Source organism: Cylas formicarius, unplaced genomic scaffold (assembly GCF_029955315.1).
Source record: "Cylas formicarius isolate icCylForm1 unplaced genomic scaffold, icCylForm1.1 PGA_scaffold_1__22_contigs__length_36826433, whole genome shotgun sequence".
In the NCBI taxonomy this organism is placed as follows: domain Eukaryota; kingdom Metazoa; phylum Arthropoda; class Insecta; order Coleoptera; family Brentidae; genus Cylas; species Cylas formicarius.
In genome coordinates, this window is record NW_026844264.1 from 18349430 (window position 1) to 18372360 (window position 22931).

At 33.8% G+C, this 22931-nt stretch overlaps 2 protein-coding genes across 3 annotated transcripts in view; both read right to left on the bottom strand.

Annotated features, from left to right (window-relative positions):
* LOC132697070 (neuroligin-4, Y-linked-like) overlaps positions 1–22931 on the bottom strand; it is a 489753-nt gene that overhangs the window by 371264 nt on the left and 95558 nt on the right. The gene's annotated exons all lie outside the window — the stretch shown is intronic.
* On the bottom strand, positions 15131–16784 carry LOC132696528 (hexokinase type 2-like). The gene is made up of 3 exons (XM_060661400.1): positions 15716–16784; positions 15576–15664; positions 15131–15501 (listed from the first exon to the last, which is right to left on the bottom strand). Exons 1-3 carry the CDS (start codon positions 16720–16722, stop codon positions 15185–15187), a joined length of 1413 nt encoding a protein of 470 aa, XP_060517383.1. The 5' UTR covers positions 16723–16784; the 3' UTR covers positions 15131–15184.

Below are 22931 nucleotides of genomic sequence, written 5' to 3' on the forward strand. Positions count from 1 at the left end.
TATGCAATTAAATAGGACGTAATAAATTGTTACTTTGTAGTATTTTTTCTATATACATGTTTCAAGAATTGCTCGGCGAAAAAGATTGAAAACATACCTATATCCCGCTTGTTAGTGTAGGTAGATAAATTTCTAGGACAGGTAAGGGTCAGCTCGGTAGGGTGTTCTATAAGGCGTTACGGTTTTGGAGTAATAAATAGTAGGCAAAATTAATCCCGGTGTCATGTTGGAAAAACACAATATTTCTGGTCATGGTATAGCAGTGCAATTCAACAATATTATGTATTATATTTAAAAACTTGTACATTGGGCGTGTCTGGTCTTGCGATTTTATTTTCAATATCAATCAAAGCAAATTTTATTTCGGGTGATTAGTTTTCTAATCTAAATTTATTCAAGTTATTTCAGTATAATAATAAAATTTTTTGGGGATACCTATTACGGAATCGCCGTTATCTGTGAGATTCAGGCGATTCAATATTGTGCTCGCCATATGACTTCGAGAGTATTCAGTAAAGTAAAACAGAGCGCCGAAACCTAACTAATAGATTGATATAAATATTAAAAGTTTTATAAATTATCAGTTATATTTAGAAATTTCTTCTCGTTTCTCCAATATTTTTAAAGAATTATGAACTGCGACATTTTTAAACTCCGCAATATAACCGAATATAACTTCTGGTGGTGTTATTATAAACGTAAAATAGATCTCTAAATTCTTGGTAATTGAATTTTACACCAAATCTCGTTCCAAGGCAAATCCTCGAGACATAAATTAAGAATGAAATAGTAATTTCACAGAACTATGAGTTTTGTAGAAGTTGGTGGTGATCGCAAATGGCCAACTTCTAGAAACTTTGACATCAGTCAAAATAATGTATCCGCACAATCACTGCGCATTAACTATTTGTCAATATATTGTATAATTTAAAGAAATTTCCAGTGAAATAGTACTCCATTTAAGAAAGGCTTGAAGGGGGGGGGGGGTGTAATCTTTAAATGAGGGCTTTCGGTTAAAAGGCGGAATCATTTAGCGTCTGTCGGAAAGGGGGAGCTTTTTCATGACAAGTAAAGTCATCTACACTTCTTCGTCTTTCATGGCGTCAGTCACCTTCCATGTTTGCTTCTTTTATTCCAACTGACACATTTTTTTAAATCTAATTTATATGTATGGAGAAAGTAAAATGCTAAATTTAAGGGCGCGTCACTTCAATTTCGCTGCTAGGAACATGGGGAACGTTTTGAGATAGAGAGATATATATCGCATGTGCAAGGCAAATTGTTGTAGATTACTTTTTTACTTTCAACCCCAACGATCTTTTTATAAAGCGCTCTCGCCGCAAACACAAAATCTTAATTAAGGCAATTTATCCGGCTAGTGAGCTGCAAGTATATATCGTCCACATTGCACAGTAGAGTATTCGAGCATTTCTCCTAGTTTTGCCGGTTTTGCGCTAAATATGTGCTTTTCAAAAGATAAATGCGAGAATTTTATTATGCAACGAGTGTGCGATTCATCATGCTCTACGCAAAACGAGAGATAAGGGCGAGTTTTAAATTTCGAACCCACACACACGTTAGCTCAAATTAAAAACGTGAATAAAAACCCAGTAATGTAAATGAAAGGGGACCGGAAATTCTAAAAATATATATTTGAGTTTTTCCAGTGTGATGAACGGACAGAAAAAGATCTCGCAAAAAATATTTTAAAAATCAACCTTAGTGTACATATATTTTAATTTCTATTTGCGAGTGAGCCATTCATCTGCCAACGTGTGCACATTTTGGACAGATTTTAAATTCTCAAAAATAGTTTTCTAATTAACACAATTAATTTTCAATTTTAGTCAAAATCTCCTTAGGAGTCGGTTCTAATAATTGAGTGTGATCACGTCGGTTGATGCTCCACTGGGCACTATGCAATTCATTTTTTATCAAAGTTCATTGTCGTGGATTTAAATCAGAGACGTCAATAATTATTTAAAGGTGCTGTATAAAAAATTCTTCTTGATGAGAATAACTCCTGTATTCAAGAGGGGCTGTGTAAACGATATTACTAATTACAGACCCATTTCCATCCTATCCGTATTCGCTAAGATTTTTGAGTCTTCTGTATACGAGTGCATCTATGGACATGTTATTACCCAAAAACAAGACGAATTCTTTACCAATAGAACATGTCTTACTCAGTATATTGGAGAGGCCCTAGACAGATTTTTCTAAAGCATTCGACCGAGTTGACGACGCTATCTTCGTGAAGAAGATTGAGACAATGGGATTTAGCAATAAACTGGTAGACTTTTTTGATTCATATCTACAGGATAGATATCAGTATGTAGATATTCGTGGACACCACTCTTCGAGGTTTATAGCCACAAGCGGGGCACCTCAGGGCAGTAATCTGGTTCCACTGATCTTCCTATTATTCGTTAACGACATAGCCGACTACATAACTAGCTGCGCCTTATTGTTTGCCGGTGACCTGAAGCTGTTTAGGATTGTGGTGGACATTGCCGACTGTACAGAATTGTTGAGCGACCTGGAGTCGTTGAATAACTGGTGTGTGGCAAACAATCTTCATCTGAATCCGGATAAGTGTTCTGTAATGACGTTTTGTAACAGACAGCGCCCAATAGTTTTTAACTACAGCTTGGAAACTACTCCAATTACCAGATGCACCTGTTTCAAAGACCTTGGCATTTTGTATGACACTAAGCTATCCTTTGCCTCTCATATTGAAACCATTTGCAAAAATGCAACAAGATCGATGGGCTTTATATTTCGTAACGCTAAAGAGTTTCGGAACATTCAGGCTCTCAAAGCATTGTTTTTTAGCTATGTCAGATCCAAGCTTGAGTACTGTGCGACAATCTGGTTCCCCATTCACGCTAAATATATAGACCAATTGGAGGGTATACAGAGAAAGTTCGTGAAATTCCTGGCATTTAAAATTGACGGAGTGTTTCCGGCGCGGGGTACTGAACAGTCATTACTTTTGGAAAGATTTGAACTCCCGTTTTTAAAATGGCGAAGAAACTATCTAGCGGTTATTTTCCTCTGCAAAATTGTTCTGTCCAGGACTGACTGCTCGGAGCTCTTAATGCAATTACCCCTCCATGTTCCTCAAAGATCTGTCCGCAGTTCGCCGATTTTCCACCTGCCTACAACATCTACAAATTTCCTTATAAAAACCCCCTTATACAATGCTATGTATTGTTGTAGTGATATTGACATTTTCAACCTCTCCTATAATCAGTTGATCAATTGATATTGTGTCACGCATAGGCACTAAGCTACGAGTACAAGTGTGAGCTCTTTAATTTGTTTATACATTTTGCTATATTGTATTTAAATGATGTATCACATGCTTGTCAGATTGTCTTGTAAATGGATGTAGAATCGGTTAGACAATAAATGATTATTATTATAACAAGTTGATGTCAGAATATTGTTTGGGTCTGTCTGTTTATAAATTCGTGAATATCATGGCCACATTTCTGCTACCAAGTTCAGATTGAGAAGTCAGGCAAAAAATAATTTGCAGAATGGTTATTTTAATGAGTAAGTTTAAGGTATTGTTACGAAAGAACCGAACTTTGTGGCATGATGCGAGATTAGGATATAATGTATTAAAATTGTTCCATTAGGGCCTCGAACTTCCATTTGACTTTCCAAGATTGCGATTTAAGTCGGAAACGCTTTAACTTGTTAGAGAAACTGAAGCTTCAAGCAATGTCGTCTCTGCGAATTTGACTTTTACGGTCTCGCCTTATACATGCAAATCGAGGCGATTATGTAAAAAAACAGTGACAATAAATTTCGCGATCTTTATTCGATAAGAACCGATTTAGTCATAAAGTTTTGATTTGTTATATGTAATTGTGCTAAACAAGCCGGAAAAGCGGTGAAGCATTCTATCTGATCTTGTGGAGAGTCAAAGTGAACACAATGGAATCAGTTTTAATGATATCAGTCGTTTTTGTATATTATTGGTCACCTTGTCCAGCTTCTTTGAAAACTTGTAAATTACAACCTGCAGCAACAAATACTGTAATTAAATTAAGTTTATGATTTAATAAATGGTGCTTTTACTGCCTCCATCTAAAGAAAAGTAACGACCAACACACATAGAGAATAATTTGAATCGATCTCAAACTGTTTATTTTTTGGTGATTTCGGTAATATCAAAAGATTAAAAAAAATGAATATACGCACAAAGCCAAGTGATAAACTATTTTTTTAGTCGTATTTGTCTAACCAGTACAATTTGGGCCCGATGGGCTACAGTTTGCAAACTTTCAGGTCATCTTTATATGATATCAAGCTTAAAGCTGGAAATGAGGAAATAAAGCAAGCCGCTCTTGTTAATAAAGTTAATCTTTAAAAATTAACAATTAACAAACTTTTAATCGGGAAACCCGAGAAAGCTATCGGAATTAAATTTTCCAAATAAAATCTAGGCACTAGAATTTTACTGCAAAACGGTGCTGGGAAATGCGAACTTATAATCTGCTCGTTATCGCCACGAGCAGCAGCGTTTTGGGGGTTTGAATTAGGTCAGCCTAGGTCCTTGATGACAATTTACATAAAAATATAAAGCAATAAAAAGACGAACTATTGTTCCCTTTGGTTTTCTACAGCGCCTCTTTGCTTAATTTAATAAAGCCAGCAGGAATTCGTTTTCGGAAATTTCATGAATAATCATGAATTTCTTTTTAACGATTTGGTTTCCGTCGACCGAATGCTGAAGCACTTCGCGGAAAGTTTCCCTTAGAAAAATAAAGTTAAAGTGAAATTAATTTGGGCAATTTCTTTAATCTGGAAAGCAACGCCGCACACAAACTTTTTGTAAAGATAAGGCTCGTCGCTGCATACAAATTTATGGTAGCCGGAAGATGATGTGCAATTTTTCAATATATGTGCGAGTGCGACTAAAAAAGTTGTCGTACTCATCGCTTTTTTTAAATTCTAGTTTTTGACTATCACTAGGTTTGATAAATCAAACCAATACAGTACAATATAGAGTTCGCCACGGCTGTCTTTGATCTCCTTTGTTGTTTGACGTATACGCAGAATCCAGAATTAGATCATCCCTCCAAGACCGACTAGAAGGCGCAAAGGTTAACGCCATAATCGTAAGTACCTAACATTAGGCACGCTACACTGTCATTATGGCCGAATGGGGAGAACACCTACAAATATTGGTGAACAGACTGCCCAAAATGGGGTTTAGAGATAACAAAGAAATACTTCAAAAAATCATTCAAAAGAGATCAGAAAAAGAAATAAGATCGCAAGAGCCGGATTCCTGAACATGCGTAACCTGTTACGCCAGCTGTATACAAGCTGTATACACCAGTTCGACTGAGAACCCTGAAATGCTACATGTGGCCCTACATGTTTCTGCACGCACGAAACATGGACATTAAATAAGAAGACATGGAAAAACTTAACGCATTAGAACTTTGGATGTTTCAATGTTTAGAATCAGCTGGCCCTCTAGGACAACTCTACTAACAAGAGTGAACACCCGCCCGTTTTTGAGTGGTCCCATTAATATTAGAAAAACTTCCTACCTTGGACACATAATGCGTCATGAACAGTATGAACAGTTGCAGCTAATCCTGGAAAGCAAAATTGAGGGAAGAGAAGTATAGACAGAAAGAAGAAATCGTGGCTGAGAAATATCAAAGACTGGTCACACACCAATGGTAACGCATTACTTCATCAAGCCCAAAATAGGGAAGATTTTGCCATATTGGTCGTTAACCTCGCGTTAAGTAGTCAAGAAATTTAAAACAATCCTTAAAAATTCTTATTTATGCTCTGATCGTTTAGTGCACTGCGCCATCGGTAGTAGCATTTGTTCTTTTATACAGTTTTGTAACAAATTAAATTACCGAGATGCCAAATGTTTTATATCGACGAAACGAGAATACAGATTCAGAGGTCTAGCGGTCAGCAAAGGGGCAACAACATATTGGTTTATCAATCTCAATGGAGAGGGAAAAAATATTACTCTTAGATGCGGTCCTAGTTATTTAGGCCAGTTTGTCCACCCAATGTTAATTGCTTCAACTGATGAGCCATTAATCATAGTTCTCTTTCTCTCGAATTTTAGTTGAGTCAAACATATTCTTAATCAAACAATGCTGTTAAAGAAAATCTAGGGCTCCTTAATGTACATAACAATGGTAGCAATATTTCATTGATCATCTTTTAGAACGTATAGTAATAGAAATAATCATATATATGTACTACCATCTATTACCAAAACATGTATAAAATAAATTGGCCTCAAAAAACAGTCTTTTGAATTTTTGAGGTTTTTTTGTAGTTTGAGTTTTATGACTTGTGATCTAAACGATGAGGATAAAACGATGTCCCTCAAAGCCAAGGAAGCATTGACAGAGTGGAGGTAAGGCGTTTACGGTTGCATTTTGAACAAAACTTTTGCCCTACCTTGTAACGAAATAAATTTTTGCCACACGGTAAGTCATTTATTAAATTTTCGGTTCATCGATATTCAAATTCCGCAACAGATTGCGTTGGTAAAATTCCTTGTAACACACTTAATCCGGACATCAAAATCAAGTACGTAGTCAAACCTTTTAAGCGCGAGGCATTGTTTTTATTCCGCTCTCCCTGAATTAACCTAATCTACGGAATGAATGATCGTTGCGATGAGACCGGATGAAGTTTTTCGCTAGTTCTCTTTCCTTTCCTGCTCTCTTCGAGGAAGGTTCAACTAGCAATTTGGTATCTTTATAGAGGATAAAGCTGCATGGAATTTTATACAAGGTGACGAGATTAATATCTGATTTAATATCTATTTTTGATTTTTGTTGTAAACTATAGATTGTTTAATAGTTTTTAGAATTTGATAAATAATCCCTTTTTGCGTTGCAATTTTGAGGTAGCCATTATTGACATATCGGTTGCAGTTTTGTATTCCGTTGTCAATCTCGGTACATATCTTTTGTGTCGTATTGCCTTCCTGCTGCGTCACAGTATCGTTTTTGGTACCGAAATCTGTTATTATCTTCTCGATTCATTTTTCTTTCAAATTACCACGAGGCGAATTTCTGAGTACATTACTAGAATTATTGTTGGACCCCCTTGGTTAAATGAAAACCAGACAAGTTTCACGTTTCTGTCAGGATCTTCAGCGAGAATACCTGCAGGTAAGTGGTTATTTTTATCTTTACTTGATATTAATTGGTAAATGACCACTTTTAAAATACCTCCAAGTATCGTTTTCGTTTTAATTTATGGGCGGAAACATCCCTCTGCTCTGGTGCAGTTTTCGACAACCATTGTCATCTATTATATACCATAATCACTTTTTACGGTCCGTCCGTTTTTTTACATTGCGAGTACTGATATTATTTGTCGATGTCACGCCACCTTGGTGTAATTAATCCCTGTTTTTGACCTTTGAAATTTGATATTTTGCTATTATCACCTTTGTTGTAATTATCATTATTATTTTCTCTTCTTCCCTTTTATCTTTTCATTGATACCTTTGGATATCTTTAATATCTTTAATTTAATAATTTAACGAATTTAATGAAATCAGTTTTCTATTGATAATTTGTACATTTGGCCAAATTCAAAATTAGCGTTTAAGATTGCAATGTGTAAGCAAGAATTAGTGCATAGTTTTTTTATATTGACAATCCAAAGTCTCCCCACTCATCTCAAAACTTCACCCTGGTATTAGTTGCTGCTGTTTTGCCTTTCTCCGAGGTTGGATATCCCAAAAGCTACAGTCCAAGTTGCATAATCGCACTCAATAAAGTGGACCTGGAGGCAATCATCTGTGGCAACAATCTGATGAAAACTGACGCGACATAATCAGTCGAGTAGAGTCGAATGACAAGGTCAGTCAGGTCAACAGCCAGTTACCAGGAGTACTTGGGACCGCAATAGAGAGGGCTTTGCTTAAGAGAAAATTTGAGCAATTGCGGGTGATTTCTTTTGTTATTAAATCTTGTTATATTCATTTTCTTGTTTTTCTCTAATTTGCCTTCATTAACCACCGCGGTTAAAACAACGGGAGGGTGGGTTTGCCCTTTTTCCAACTTTCATTATTGTTATAAAAGGACTGGCGCCTAACAAATTTAAAATCCCCAGTCAGGAGCAGCCCAAAGACAAAGTTAAGGTAAAATTCTTCATCCGCAGCGAGAGTAAGAATTAATCCTTACAACCTAGACTAAGAAGTAATAAAATTGATCAGTAACTGCTTCGGCGCTGACTTTGTCAATTCTTTTCCCCCGCATTACTATTCTAAAATATCGGCCGCCCACCTTAACACATAGTTGATGTCAAGGTGCCTGTCATGCTATTGACGGTTTAACATTTAAATCTCCGATTCAAAGCCTAGGTAAATGGAACAGCACGTAACAAATTTCTGCTTCAATTTAAATCTTTTTTCACGCTTTTGAGAAACAAAATTCCGCGCCGCATTGTGCGATTATTTGCATATTTCGGAGCAATCAAATCGGGCACCAATATTCAGGAAAATAACGAAAATATTCCAACAAACTTGTAAAAACGCCAGCTGCGTCGAAAAAAGTTTTCGACGAATTCCGATTAATTTTAATGTCGTGTCACATACGCTGGTTTGAAAAAAACTTGGGGTGTATTGACAGATTTATCTAGGAAATATTTCCATAAAAAATGATTCTCGGAGAGCAGATTTTACAAATAACGATAAATTTTCTGCTTCATAAATGTGGGATGATAAAAACACGGAATTCAGGAAGGAAAACTTTTCAGACGCTTTAAAACAAAAATGTGTTTTTAATTTTTGCGAACTAGAGTAAGTAAGTATAGAGCAAGTTATATGGAGTACTTACCCTTACTTGGGTTATTGATGAGCGTCACAATAGTCTTTTATATCATCGATTCTGAAACGTTCAATCGAAATTGCTGTGAATATATTACAACGGAAAATAGTTTTCATTATGTTTAATGCGGCAATAATGAATGCCTCTTGCAAGTAAGATTTATTTTGCTAAAAGCGACCCTGAATTGTGAAATGGGTAAAACATTCTATTCAGACAAGTCTTTATATTTTTGATCACACTTCCCAAGTAGCACATAAATTTTGTTACTCGATTATGCTTGTTATGTTGTTACTTCCTTTAAGAGTAAACAGTCGAGTAAAGCTCGCCCAGGTCATCAGTTTCGCGATGTATTAATTTGTGGAATATAAAACTCAAATAAATAACCATCCCAATAGAGACTGCTGACCAATTACTTATTTATTGCAAAATCTACAACTTTTCATTCATTTTTAACAGGATATATTAAATATTATTTATATGTTCTTAGAATAAAAATGGTTTTATTGGGGGTGCAAGATACTATAATGAAAATAAAATTTTATTTTTTGTAAGAAGTTTATAACAAGATTTTTACGTTATTCTAGAGATTTACCTTTAAAACAATTTGCAGCCAGTCTGCAACAAAGCTGTAAAGTGTTGTGTGGTCAAATTTCAGATAGAAAGTGAAACACAGGTATCAACGAATTTTAAATTCATCTCAAGATATTGTAAATCAAATTATCAATCAAGTCATCATCTTCCACTGATAAGTTGGAATCGATCATCACAGAGTTAGAACATCAAAATATAAATTTTAGTTCGTCTGAAAGCCAACTAGTGCTTGGAACTTATGATAAACAAAGTGCCAATATGTCGATTTAAGTAAAGAAGCAGACAGGACAGAGCTGTCCAAAAGCAGTAAAAATATTAAGGTGAATCAACGCATCCGACTATGGGCTATTTCCTGTAATTCTAGTCATTTTGTCCTAAGGGAGCTTTTTAGTATTTGGAATGACAGAATTCTTCATTTTCAACAAGAATTTGTCAAATAATTGGGTTATAAAAATAATTTCAAACACAATTTAATTTTATAGCTAGGTCGTAAGGCACAAACATGATTTTATTCAAATCTCCATGTTATCCATTGTTCAAATCGAAATGAACTACATATTTGAGGCAACCATCTTGTTCTAAATACGAAAAATCACATAAATATCAACAAAATCTATTAATTTTATTAAAAACAAATTTTGTAAATATGGGCAAAATTGGAAGGGCTATAAAATTTAAGCTACAATTATATATGTATAACGTCAGTACTGTTGACCTTGTAAGAGTATTTCAGAATCAGAGCCGTAATATTTCAGACACAGTTATTATACACCTATCCAATTTAAGCGAAAGCTTGTGAACTTCAAGAAGCCCGCCATCAAGCAAATAATTCCCATTTGCATCATAAAGGCATTTAACAAATCATTTTTATCGGCATTATTATCGCATAAAAATAAGAATAATTCCTTTCGTGATTCCTACAAAATGGAAATGTCATTGCTAAGTTGTTGAAGATTGTTTTTAAACGAAAGGTTTTCAATGTTGCTGTAAAATTATGTTATAATTATTGTCAAAGAGCACAGAAATGTTGTTTAGGATCACCCCGGACCACACTTATGGCTGTTATTAACGTTTTTATAAAGTGATAAATATTGTATTATAGTTATTATGAGTGATCATTATATAACATCTATTGGATACAATTTGTTTTATAAACAACTTGCGCCTTGTCCATGCTTAAAACGCCATATCAAAGATTACCAGTTATTTTTAAAATAAAAGAGTTATATTAAAAGTTGTTATATGGTAGGGTATATGACATTTTTCAGCACGTTTGTGCTACGTAGGTTATTATGTTTTGGTGTGTCACAAAGTCATACTTAATATTCGACACATACAGTGTTTCTTCTTAATAAACATGCATCTTTGCTCGACTCCAAAATAGAACTTAATGTCTCATGAAAACCATTCCATCTTTGTGGTCCTAAATAGTTTCCGTTTCTTTGTTTTGCAGATTATTTATTAATAACATATTTTTAGATAGATTTTTTTTTAGACAGATAGCAGTTTAAAATAGGTAGGATTTCGTCCAAAATACTGATTTTCAATAAACTGATGATACATTGTACTCGTTTATTGAGCATCTGCTTCGCTCGTGTCAAAACAAACTGGTGATGGCGTTTATAAACCTTTTGGTATAATATACTATCATTTTTATTTATTGTAAATCTAGGTATAAGTTTATAAATATTTTTGAATTGTTAATTAGTTTAGTCTAAAAAAATACAATGCCTTGATTCCGAATGATGACCATAATAACAGAAACAATGACCTTTTATAATTATGTTCAATAATATAATTATTATATATCTATATATTAACTATAGTAACTAATCTCCGAATAGAAACAAATAAGGAAAAAGATAGAGGAACAGTATGCATAAAAAGAAAATAAATTTTGAATGTATTTTCCATAAATAACTTGCTAATATGCTAATTATTGCACTTTATACAAAATATACTATGTTTTAGGCAACATGTTTCAGCTTTTATTCTAAGAAAATATAAATAATCATATCGTTAAATGACCACTTCTGTATACATAATATAATATTTATAATATAAAATATTTAAAGTTGTACATTTTGCTATAAACAAGCAATTGGTCAGCAATTTCTATTGGGATTGTTATTTATTTGAGTTTTATATTCCACAAATTAATACATCGCGAAATTGATTAAAAAAACGCTTTCCAAAGCTATTTGCCTCTGTTGTTTAGAAGCTCGGAGATCGAACCCGGGAACGAAACGCGTTCGGTGTTAATCTCCAATCACCTTTTTATTAATTGAGCATTAAATTGTCTGTTAAAACCCCCATATTGACCGGGTTTTATTGGTCGAAAACAAAAGGTGTTAATTTAATCCTCCCTGGGGCTGGTAATAGCACAATTAAAGTGTAACAGAGGGGCGGGAACGTAAATGCGCCGTTAAAAGTAACTGTTTCACACGTTATTTAAATATTTGTTGACATTACAAGGACCGTCGTCGCGGCAGGAATTTTACCGTGAAAACTTCCCCGCTTACATTAGCAGTGAGACGTTGATCTATGACACTTTGTTAGGCAAAGGCCAAAGGACGGAATGCGGGTGGTATTTAATATAACATTAAGCGGTCATCGTTTTGAGGACAACCTAAATATGGCGGTTTGATGCAGAATATTCTCGTATTCGATGCCCAACATCGTATTATCGAATATCGATAATGATGATTCGAAATACGTGTTTGGTTCTTGAATATGTATAGGGTGGGCCAAAGAGTATAAGATAGAGGGGAAGGTCGCGTATAGTATTACGAATGCCATGTATTATTTGTAAAGTACTGTCATGGCGGTTTAAAGGAATGCGTCACACTGAAAATACTAGAATTGTAACGGATGACAGCATTTTATTTATATCTTAATAACAAAAAATTTGAAAACTATTTCGACATAATTTTTTTTTCACATTTTCACATTCTATCACAAATAATATGCTGTTGCCATATAAGTTCTGTTAGTATAAGATGGATATTACGGCGTTTGAATAAAACAAGTGCGATGCGCTTAAGAAGATCCAAAGATAACGTAAATGCATTATTTATACAAAATAATAAATACATAATGGCATTTCTAACAGATTCAATCCCATTTAAATATCCGATACCTTCTCTTAACCGACGTTTCCTCGGCAGTTATGGGTTTGTGTTTGTAAAGTAAATCTTTAAGTGTACCCCATAGAAAATAAATCTAGTGGAGTTAAGTCAACAAAGGGCTGGATGCTATTTAAAAGCTCTAAGTAGAGTTGGTAAATTAAATTCTGATAAAAAAAAATCCGGGACCTATTATTCTGAGCCTCCCAATGGCTCAGCATACTTTGACAAATGTTCTACCTGATCTTGTAGCTTCCATATGGTTTTTATTGTTCTTATTGCTGGGTAATTTCCGATAAAAAGCTTTTGTTAAAAATTTAAATATGGACTCATCTGTCCAAATATTTTTAGCAAATATATTTTCTGCAATGTGTCTCTCCATAATATAGTTGCAAAAATCTAACTTGATGTTGTAATCTCGTTGCTCTAATTTCTGCACTGGACAGAATTTATAGGACTTCCAGTTGTTTATTTAAAGGCACGTTCAAAGCATTGTTCTTTTGAAATCGAGATCTAAAGACTCATTTAGGGTTTAATCTTCAGGGGTCTCTGCAAAATACAACAAAATATTTAGTTGCTCTATTTCTTCAAGGTTCCATAGATTCTTAAGTATTGGTAAATACCTATCGAAGATCTTTTTTTCTGGGTGCCTTCTTGATGGAACTTTTGTTATATAATATCTAAGAGCAAGAGTCAGGTTTTTATTGTTCGATATGCAACTTTGTAACATATCAATCTTTTCCTTTTTGGCAAACATGATAAGCAACCAAGCGAATAAATAAAATTTATAAACCATGAATAAATAAATGAATAATTGGTCAAAAAATATTTGAAGTATGACAGTAATCAACAACAAAACACGCATCCCATGAAGCAGCGTTCTAACGGCGTCATAGCCACCTTACACTAACTGAACTTATATGGCAACATCATATTATTTGTGATAGACAAATGTTTAAATGGAAATATTTCAAAGAGTAAAAATATTAGACATATACAACCTTATATAAAATTGCCTCAATTTTTAATGCTAATTATGACAAGATTATAAAAATAAAAAAAAAAGTTTTTTGGCAGTGTTTTTAATTTCATTTTAAATCTTATTTTTCGCGTACCCTATATCGAATAAAATATTAAAACTGTTATACGTACAATAGGTAGAGGACATTTTAGAATTCTATTCAAAATTCTAGACATATTGTATGTAATGTCTAGAATTTTGAATAGAATTCAAAAATGAAGTAATATTCTAGGTGTCCCTTTTAAAATAAAAAAGGTGATACTCGCCCACGAAAAATGAAACATTAAAATAAAATGAAGGTTTGTAATGCCCCAATTAACTTTTGTATTTAACTTTTGGCTCCATCCCCTATAGTTTCTGAGATAAGGTGGTGCCCCAAAATAAAGGGCCCACTCTATACATGTATGCTGACTGTGAAAGATATGAAAGATGCTATACTTTTTAGTTTTGAAATTTAATATTTAAAATTAAAAAAAATCAATAAAACAACAACATTTGCAAAGGTCATGTAGAAATGCATACATCTATTCACATATATTATAATTTTATAAATTTCAAAACTAATATTTCCAAATATTGCGGAAATAATAAAATTTGAAAATTCGCTGGGATTACTTGCGACTAACCATTCGTGGCCTAAAATCTACCGAAAACATCTGATCGCTCGAAACCCCAAACCTGTTACTAAAGTATCGGAAATAAGTATTTAAGAGTAGAGAATTATTTAAGTTTTAAGTGACTGAAATATCTGCAAACTGTTTTCTAAATTGGTATGCGTAATTTTCGTGGTATAATTATAATTTAATTAGAAAACAATCATTGATAGAGAAAAAAACAATAATCTGAATGTCAAATACTTCAGGATCTTACAGGCAGACGAAATATAGGCTTATTAGGTTCGTTATGCGAGGGGAGTACTATTAAATGTTACTTATTTATTTATTTTTTTAAAAATTGGCGATGTACGTCAGAACAGGATACAAAGTGTGCACTGAAAAATATCCATAAAGATATTGAGCGAAAACCTGGATCTCTCTGAACATTTAATGTAGATTTGGTTAGTTGTTTTAGTTATTTAGTGTTGTAAGGTATTTTATTTTATAAAGTCGTGACCAACTTATTAAGTAGATATTATTTTTATTTTTATGTCAATATTGGGGTACAAAATCTTTTAACTACTATGGAAGATTTGCAAACATTAGAGTAAAAAATATACTATATAATATATAACTAGCATGTAAAATACCGACATCTTTAGTATAGACTTTTTAAAATATATATTAATAAATCAAAATAACCATTTTTCATCTTGGTAAATATTTTTAGCATCAACTTTGCTACGAAGCTTTTTCTTATCTCTTAGCGTATATGAGCTATTTTAATCGAAGATCTTATTGATGCACACGGTATGCAGTTTTATAAAATATGGAAAGATCTTATTTATTTTTAGCAATTTGGATGCAATAACTTGTTTCAAAATTAAAGGCAACATTAAGAGAATGTACTCTGATTTAGTTAAATGAATGTATTAGAAAGTGGGCCATATTCATATGAATATATGAATTTATTTATTCAAATAGAACGGCTCAAAGATCCTATTGCATTTCTCGTCTTTTTCTTGCTGCGACCGCTGCAACCAAAGCAGCGCCAATGCCGCTTCCATCCTCCGACAACATTAGGTCAAACTTTATACTCGGATCAAGTAATTCTCTAATTTTTTGAATCATGTATCGTCTGACATGGGGATGGTACTTGTACACCGATCCATCTATACCTACGACTACTCTTTTTTCGCCCATTTTGTGCATAACAGTCACCAGCACAACTGCTGCCAGATGCGCTGCCCTTCTGGAGACACATTCGCAAATAAATCTTACATTGATACAGTCTTCATCAGAAACATCGGTCAAACCTAAATAACCAAAAAAATGGTTAAAATTACGACCAAAGGGAACGAGTTCCATAAAAACCATCAACCAATATTACCTATCTTTGTTAGAATTTCCCTAATGATTTTGTAACTACCAGGAGAATCCATTTCGACTTGCGTCATTTCCTTAGTAGAAAAAGACTCCCTGAAAGCAGTGAAATACTAAAACTACCTACAACCATACACCTTCACTCACTGTTTCGAGAATAGATCGGCACCCTTGCCGCCGAATAAAAGTCCTCTGTTTATGAACTTTAATATGTAGTATCTGACCATTTCTCCAAGGTACATCCCCGATATCAATTTCTCGTGCAATTGTCTGCCAGCATTTATGCATTGCGCGTCTACCGCCAGATCTATGTCGGTTCTTATAAAATCTAAACATCCGTCATCCCCAAATGCACCCATTTCCATGTTTATGATAACATTGCCTGAACCCATATCAGGTTCATCGAACATTTCAGCATTTTTCTGCTTCTCAACGTAGCAACCATTGGTACCCGTTCCCAAAATCAACCCGACTCTGGTATCTGGGTTTCTGTACGCGCATGACATTAAAGTACCAGTAGTATCATTGAGAATAGCGCAGACATCAATTTTGATGTCTCCTCGTCTAGCAATCGCTTCGTTGAGTAGCTGAACAACGTCATTTCCAATGACTCCAGAGCAACTAAAGCCCTTTGTCCATCTCTCCGCGATGCCAACAGTCAGTCCCTTTTGAATAAGTGGGAAGCTCCAAGTGAATCCAAGTGGCAGGCGAATATCCATGACACCTTGTTCAAAGGCAAATTGTGCTAGACACTCGGCAATGTGGTCAAATAACCTCTCTCCTGGTCCCGTCATAATATCCAAAGGAACTGCAAATATCTTCGACTCTATGTTGCAGTTGGTTCCGTCCAATTCGACCAATAGTACCCGAAAATTTGTGCCACCCAGGTCAAGCGCGAGGAACTTTCCCTTTTCCGTTCCATCGGGTAAATCCTGCACGTATGTAGGGAAACATTTCACAATAGATTTCGGATGAGTATCCTTTTTCAAGCCCCGTTCGATATTATCCAAAAGCAGGGCAGAAATTACTTTAAGGGTCTCGTTGTCCAATATCATTTTCTGCATTTCTTGGCGAATACTAAGAGTCACTTTTGGGTCGATCCAGTCATCTAATCCCAACTTGGGATTGCATATTTGGCTGCGGCAAGTAGACATTTTTACGAATTAAACTCACTAAAATTTTGCAGTTTCGAAGAAAGAATAGTAACTGTCAGATTTAGACGATTATATGACTACAATGTCAATCTGAGGTATATCTAGGACAACACCAGTGCTAACTTGTATTTTTTAGAGCAAAGTCTTTCTGTATATTGATAACTCGTATTCTCTGGATATAATGCTTGGGTATACCAGGAATAGAATATTACGCTACAAGTTTATAAACGTTTTACCTACTATACTTTTTCTGAGAACATTAGTTTTTAGATACATTTTGAAAAAATTGGATGAACACATTCATGGAGTGACACGTGATATTACCGCATGTATTCTGAATGTATTCGTGTCGTTTTGCAAAAACGGTTTACTTGTTGCATAATATTATATGATTGAATATTTTTCCACTTTCAAATCATAATTTTGTATCTGTTAATTATACAGGTCTACAGTGATTTTGATGTTCGAAAAAACTCCATATTATTGCTCTATCACGTTATTTTTTTATAACGCTCTACATTTTAAAAATACCACTTTATTAATATACGTTGGTTCCATGTCAGGCATGATTCTTAAAGAAAATGATTTTTAATAAATTAAAGGTGGTTTGGCAACACTGAATAATATTAGATTTCTCTGCAAAGCAACAGAATTGGCGGTGAAGCGTCAGTACCTGCTTATGCGCAGTTGTATTGGTGCTACTGTCTTCGAGGCTGTTTTCTTCGTTGTTGCGTATTTATAGTGTTCTATCTAAAATGTCTAAATATGGAAAGAAGAGATTATGTGAACAATCCAATTAACTTTTGTTATATCTGTGGTAATTGTGTCGTAGTAAAGGAAAGGCAAACTATAATTTCTTATGTAAAAAATGTAAGCCACACTTATTTTGGTGTAAAAATTAGCGACCGAGATAAGTTCTGCTCTCCTCATACCATTTGTTCCGTTTGCGTTGAAGCATTAAGAAACTGGCAAATTCATCGTCTAGGTGGTAATATGAGTTTCAAAGTGCATTTCCTGTTTTCAAACTTGAACTGTATTCCTGAAAATCTTGGAGCAGTTAGCGCAGAACAGGAAGAGATGTTTCACCAAGACATTAAGGAAATGGAACGGCGATACCAAAGCAGATAGACCATGACGATAACGGCGGACTACTGTTGGATGTTAAAACGGGATATGCCCTTAACAACACATAGACGAATGTCCGGACAGCGCAGCGCAGCACTGTCTGAGTAAATACAATAAAAACATATAGCACATTTTTACTTCATCAGTGATAACAATTTTCTCCTTATTAAACAATACCTATAACCTAACCTATAATAACTACCATCGAAGAAATGGGAGCTGCAATATTTTTCACAATGCAACTGGGTTACGATTCGAGAGAAAAAACGAACAATCCAAATGTATTTAACATGGCTGAATCGAATCTCAACGGAAGCGTAAAACGTAATACTCGGCATGTGCTCATATTAGCCACCATAATATCGTTCCCCAACAATACATCCGGGAAATTCGAAAACGATTTCTACATTCTCGGTGTGGATGTGTAGAAAACTGTCTAGAAATCGTTTTGATTAAGCTACCAAATTGCGTGATTGAGTCAACAAAGAAATTTTATAATGTACAAAACTAAAACTAATAGTCACTCGAAATAGACTTTAAATGGATGTTTTATCTTATTGATGCCGCCATGCATGTTGCAAACTTCGTATATAGAACATTTCTATGTTCGTAGCATGAATAAAATAATTACATAACAGGACATAACAATATCTCTTCTTTTTTTTAAGACGTTAGCTTCAGTAAAGACCATCGTGAGCCGCTTTCAGTTTTTTAGGTACTTTAGCCACTGTTAGTTATTGTTCTGATAGTGACGTCACAGGTCACTCAGTGAATGTTTTTTTTTATAAACTTTATTGATTTTGACTCTGAATTATTTCTAATGTAAATAAATCTCTAAATAGTGTACTACAGTCGCCCCGATATGATAACAACATTAAATTAGCAACTTGCTAAAGGTGTATTATTATGTTATTTATTCGATCAGGTAAAGGTATATGCACAAACATACTTTGAATTATTTTTGATATTCTGCCATTCGAGTTATGTTTCTGATTATTTCTATTAGAAAATAAGATAGCATAATGTCAAAATTTGTATCCGAAGCATGCTATAAAATTGTAAAGGGCACTTTATTTGATAGGCGAGATATGATTGGAGCATTTTTTATGTTCTTCTAAAAAATTATACCATTTTTGAAGAACATAAAGGAGTAACAAAAACTTGAAAAACAAATTCAAAAATATAGTGACTGTAATAAAACAATGGCGTACTATTTAAATTTAAATTTAATTTAATCGCCATTTGTGAAGCACCCTGTATATATCTGTATTTCTGTGCTGTAATTATGCTAAAATTTATAGTTAATTATTTTTATATTTTCGTCATTTTATAATTCGAACATTTATTTTGTATATTATAAAAGTGTTTGGTTACTTTTGCTTTGCACTGCGACGCGCTAAATGATAGTTTTTTCTTATTTTGCTTGAATTAAATTTAACTAATTTATGACATTATTGATCTGAACTGAACGCAATCAAATTATGAAATCATGAATTCAATAAAGAATTTGTTATTTAATTATTATTAATTACTGATTTATTTATTTTTTTCTGTTGCGTTGCCTGTGTGATAATTCCACTAGTGGGAAAAACAATATGACTACAATAACAACCCAACAATACAGTGGCTACTTATTATGTGGTAGGTAAGTGGAATCTAACTTTCTAAAAAGTTGAAAAGTTTCATGAAGTAAGTACAGAAAAGTGAGATTATTAAAAATCTAATTATAATATCCGAGCCAAAATTAAACAAAGTAACAAAGGGCAGGCAGGAGCCGTATCAAAGTAGAAAGGATTACTTCATTAAGGGATGATTTATTCGAAATATTCCTGATTATTTGACGAAATTATTAAAGCACAGCTCAAGTTATTTAACTCACAAAAGACGGCTAATTTTACAGGGAAATTAAAAAGTTAATGAGAATTCAGCGTCAGTGGATTCTGCAAAGTAATTAAAATCGGGGGTCATTTGTTAAGTAGGACGGACGACGACCTCCTCCGCACCAAACTTCAGGGCTTCCGTTTTTATATAAAGTTAACAGTTTAGTTTCAACATTTTCTTATCTAAATTTAAGTTTTATTAAAATTTTGACTCTGCCCTGGCTTACAACCTAGTATGACTTAAATGTTCACGTCGCAAAGTAATGGGAAAAGTAGAACTAAATTAAAGGATGTTACACTGGCACAAGATGGCCGCTTTTACCACAGAACCCAATTTCATGTATTCAAAAATAGCCAAACTCACGTAATCTATAAACAATGAAATATATCCCAATTTATTCGCTCTGTTAACTCCTTCGTTCCGGAATCATTTGATTTTTAACTTAATTTGGATGTTCACTTAATTTTAAGTTGTTCATGTCTTTTGTTATTACTCCCTACGGACGACTAAGAAGGGCACAAATCTCAGTATTGATAAAAGAGAACAATTTCTCTAGTAGTTCTAACTGAACCGTCATATAGAATGAATGAGTTCCAATTAGATTACTCTCTATTTTCTACTAGTTATTAATATTTTTCAAGAATAAAACAATTCCCACGAACTTTTAACTTATTGTGGGTTTTATATCAAATATAAAGTATCTTCAATATTAATTTAATATGCTGCCATAAAGTAATATAAAATTTTAAACATTTATCTTAATTTTTTAATGGTGTTTGATGTTGTCCCGTAGAGACTTGTGCTGATTTTTTGTGGTTGGGATAAACTATGTTTTACATGTCGAAACTAAATAAATAAAATATATATATATAAGAACTAAAAGTTCAGATTTTCACGAAATTATATATTTTGATATGACAATTGCTTCGACAACACCGTGGCTTTTTCAAATCATTTGATAAAGACACGGTGTTGTCGAAACAATTGTCATGTCATAATATATAATTTCGTGAAAATCTGAACTTTTAGTTCTTATTTATTTTGATAAATGGATTTTCATCAAGTAAAAGCCACCTCAGTTTAATTTAAAAAAAAAAGAACCGGAAAACGTCCGAAATGCCTTGCGTTAAACACTGTCTTAACGATGCTAGGGCCTTAAAGTCTTACTTCGCAATCGCGCAGTGCAAAATTGGATATTTTAAAGTTCAAAAATTATGTTAAAATTATTTTATGTCTTTGCCAATATTCCAAACATTAGAAGATTACATGGAAAGCTGGATATTAGTTTGGAAAAAAACACGTTTTAAATGGAACCTGTGAAAAAAAAATTATAATCGAGATTTTGATACAAAGATAAAGCAGAACTAAGTTCACCGATTGCGCTTAGATGCAACTTTTCTTTTATTTTTACGTAAGAGTCGCGTAACAGCACGAAATATATCACACCACACAGCGTCTAGAGTTCCCAGAGCTTCAACACAATAGTCAAACCAGATGCAATAAAAACCCACTGACACTACTGCTCTATCCAAAAACTTGAACTAATTAGTTATAAGAATAAGAAAGAGGGTATCAGTTGCGGAATTAATTGTTAAACTTTATTTATATATTTGTGTTCTTAAAAATCAACATACTATTTTTACGTATTATTTTTTCTAAAACCGTGAATGATAGGTAAGTAGGTAGAGGCGGCAACGTTACCTGAAATTTTGTGTAAAATAATTAAATAAAATTTTCAAACGAAACTGCGGGTCCCACTTTTGGAATTATTTTCCGTAATACCCCTTACACGGCGTGAGACTAAAAACGTAGAACAGCAACGCAGAGACATCAATCTTCAACTGAAAATTAAGTTCCTGCAAAAACTTCGGCGCTGAAAACATTATCAAGTTACTGGATGTTAAGGCTCCGGAGCTAACATCAGCAGCAGCAGCTGTAAACAAACAGTAAATTTCGTTTGGAAAAGTTAGTTTCTTATCGTATTAGAGGTGGCGTGAGCTGCAATTAATACTTCATTTAGCAACTTTATACGGGATTATGTTTTACAATTCAGTTTATGCGGCAAACAATGTAATGTAGAGCAAAACTTTGCTGCGCTGATTCAAATTTAAATGTTTAAATAAGTTCGCAAAGCTGCGCAACTTCTATGGTGCCTTCTATGTGCCTGCTGTGCAAGATAACTTTCATTTATTCTAAGGCAATTAAACGATGTGATATACTCGAAGAGTCGTAAACACGCAACTTCACGGTTTAAATACACCGATTAAGTTTGATTCATCATTTAATGCTCCGAATTATTTATTTGTTTATGAACTCCACAGGTACAATAAAACCTACCTATTGAGTCAGGTTTCTAGGCGCACCCTGCTTAATCACGATACGTGTAAATATACAAAAAATAAAAATTCTTTTTGAGACCTCTGTTATGTTTTTCAGTTTGTAATGAACATGTTTAACACACGGGGATAATTTTAACGTTTCTCAGTTCGCAAAAAGTTATATTAAAAACGTAAAATGCATTTTCATTGTTATTAGCTAGTCCACACATTACATCAGTTGCGATAGGAGCTTAAGGACTATTTTGATAAAAAGATAGTAGCTTTTGAGTTCTGTAAACAGAAACATTAAAGTTTGTCACTGTAAATAATTTTACGAAGTTAAAAGATGACAATAATAATAATAATAATATTAATTATAATAATAATAATGATAATAATAATACTTTTGACTTTAGACTTATTGGCCATTAAATACATTACATGAACAACAAATGGCAACTCACATCTTTGAATGAATACGAATTAACACAATACCAAACACATTCTAATAATATTCATAGAGAGCAACATAATTGTCAGATAGACAACAACCGCTCACCATTGAAATAAGAATTAGCTAAAAAAAAATTATTCCCAGTTAGTATTATGGAGACACTCCTGACGCAACACGGATGTACTCCTTTGCAGTATAGAATGCATTCTCCAATAGAATAGTATATTATGCAACAAGTGCGGTAAACGGCATTAGACTCACGAGTTTATTTGACACGAGTGGAGCGCAGCGGAGCGAGTTTTTAATAAACGAGTGAGTTAAAAAGTTTACCGAACGTGTTGCATACTATACTTTTTTTACGACCTTTAGTTTTTGGGTCCATTTTCGCAAAACAACACGACAAACGTCAAAATTCGAAGCGTGGGGAATAT

Excerpts from the sequence above, each read along its gene's own strand:
- LOC132696528 (XM_060661400.1), bottom strand. The coding sequence starts at position 16,722 with ATGTCTACTTGCCGCAGCCAAATATGCAATCCCAAGTTGGGATTAGAT. Across the intron at positions 15,665-15,715 it reads GCCGATCTATTCTCGAAACA|GGAGTCTTTTTCTACTAAGG; the intron begins GTGAGTGAAGGT and ends CACTGCTTTCAG. Across the intron at positions 15,502-15,575 it reads GGAAATTCTAACAAAGATAG|GTTTGACCGATGTTTCTGAT; the intron begins GTAATATTGGTT and ends TTGGTTATTTAG.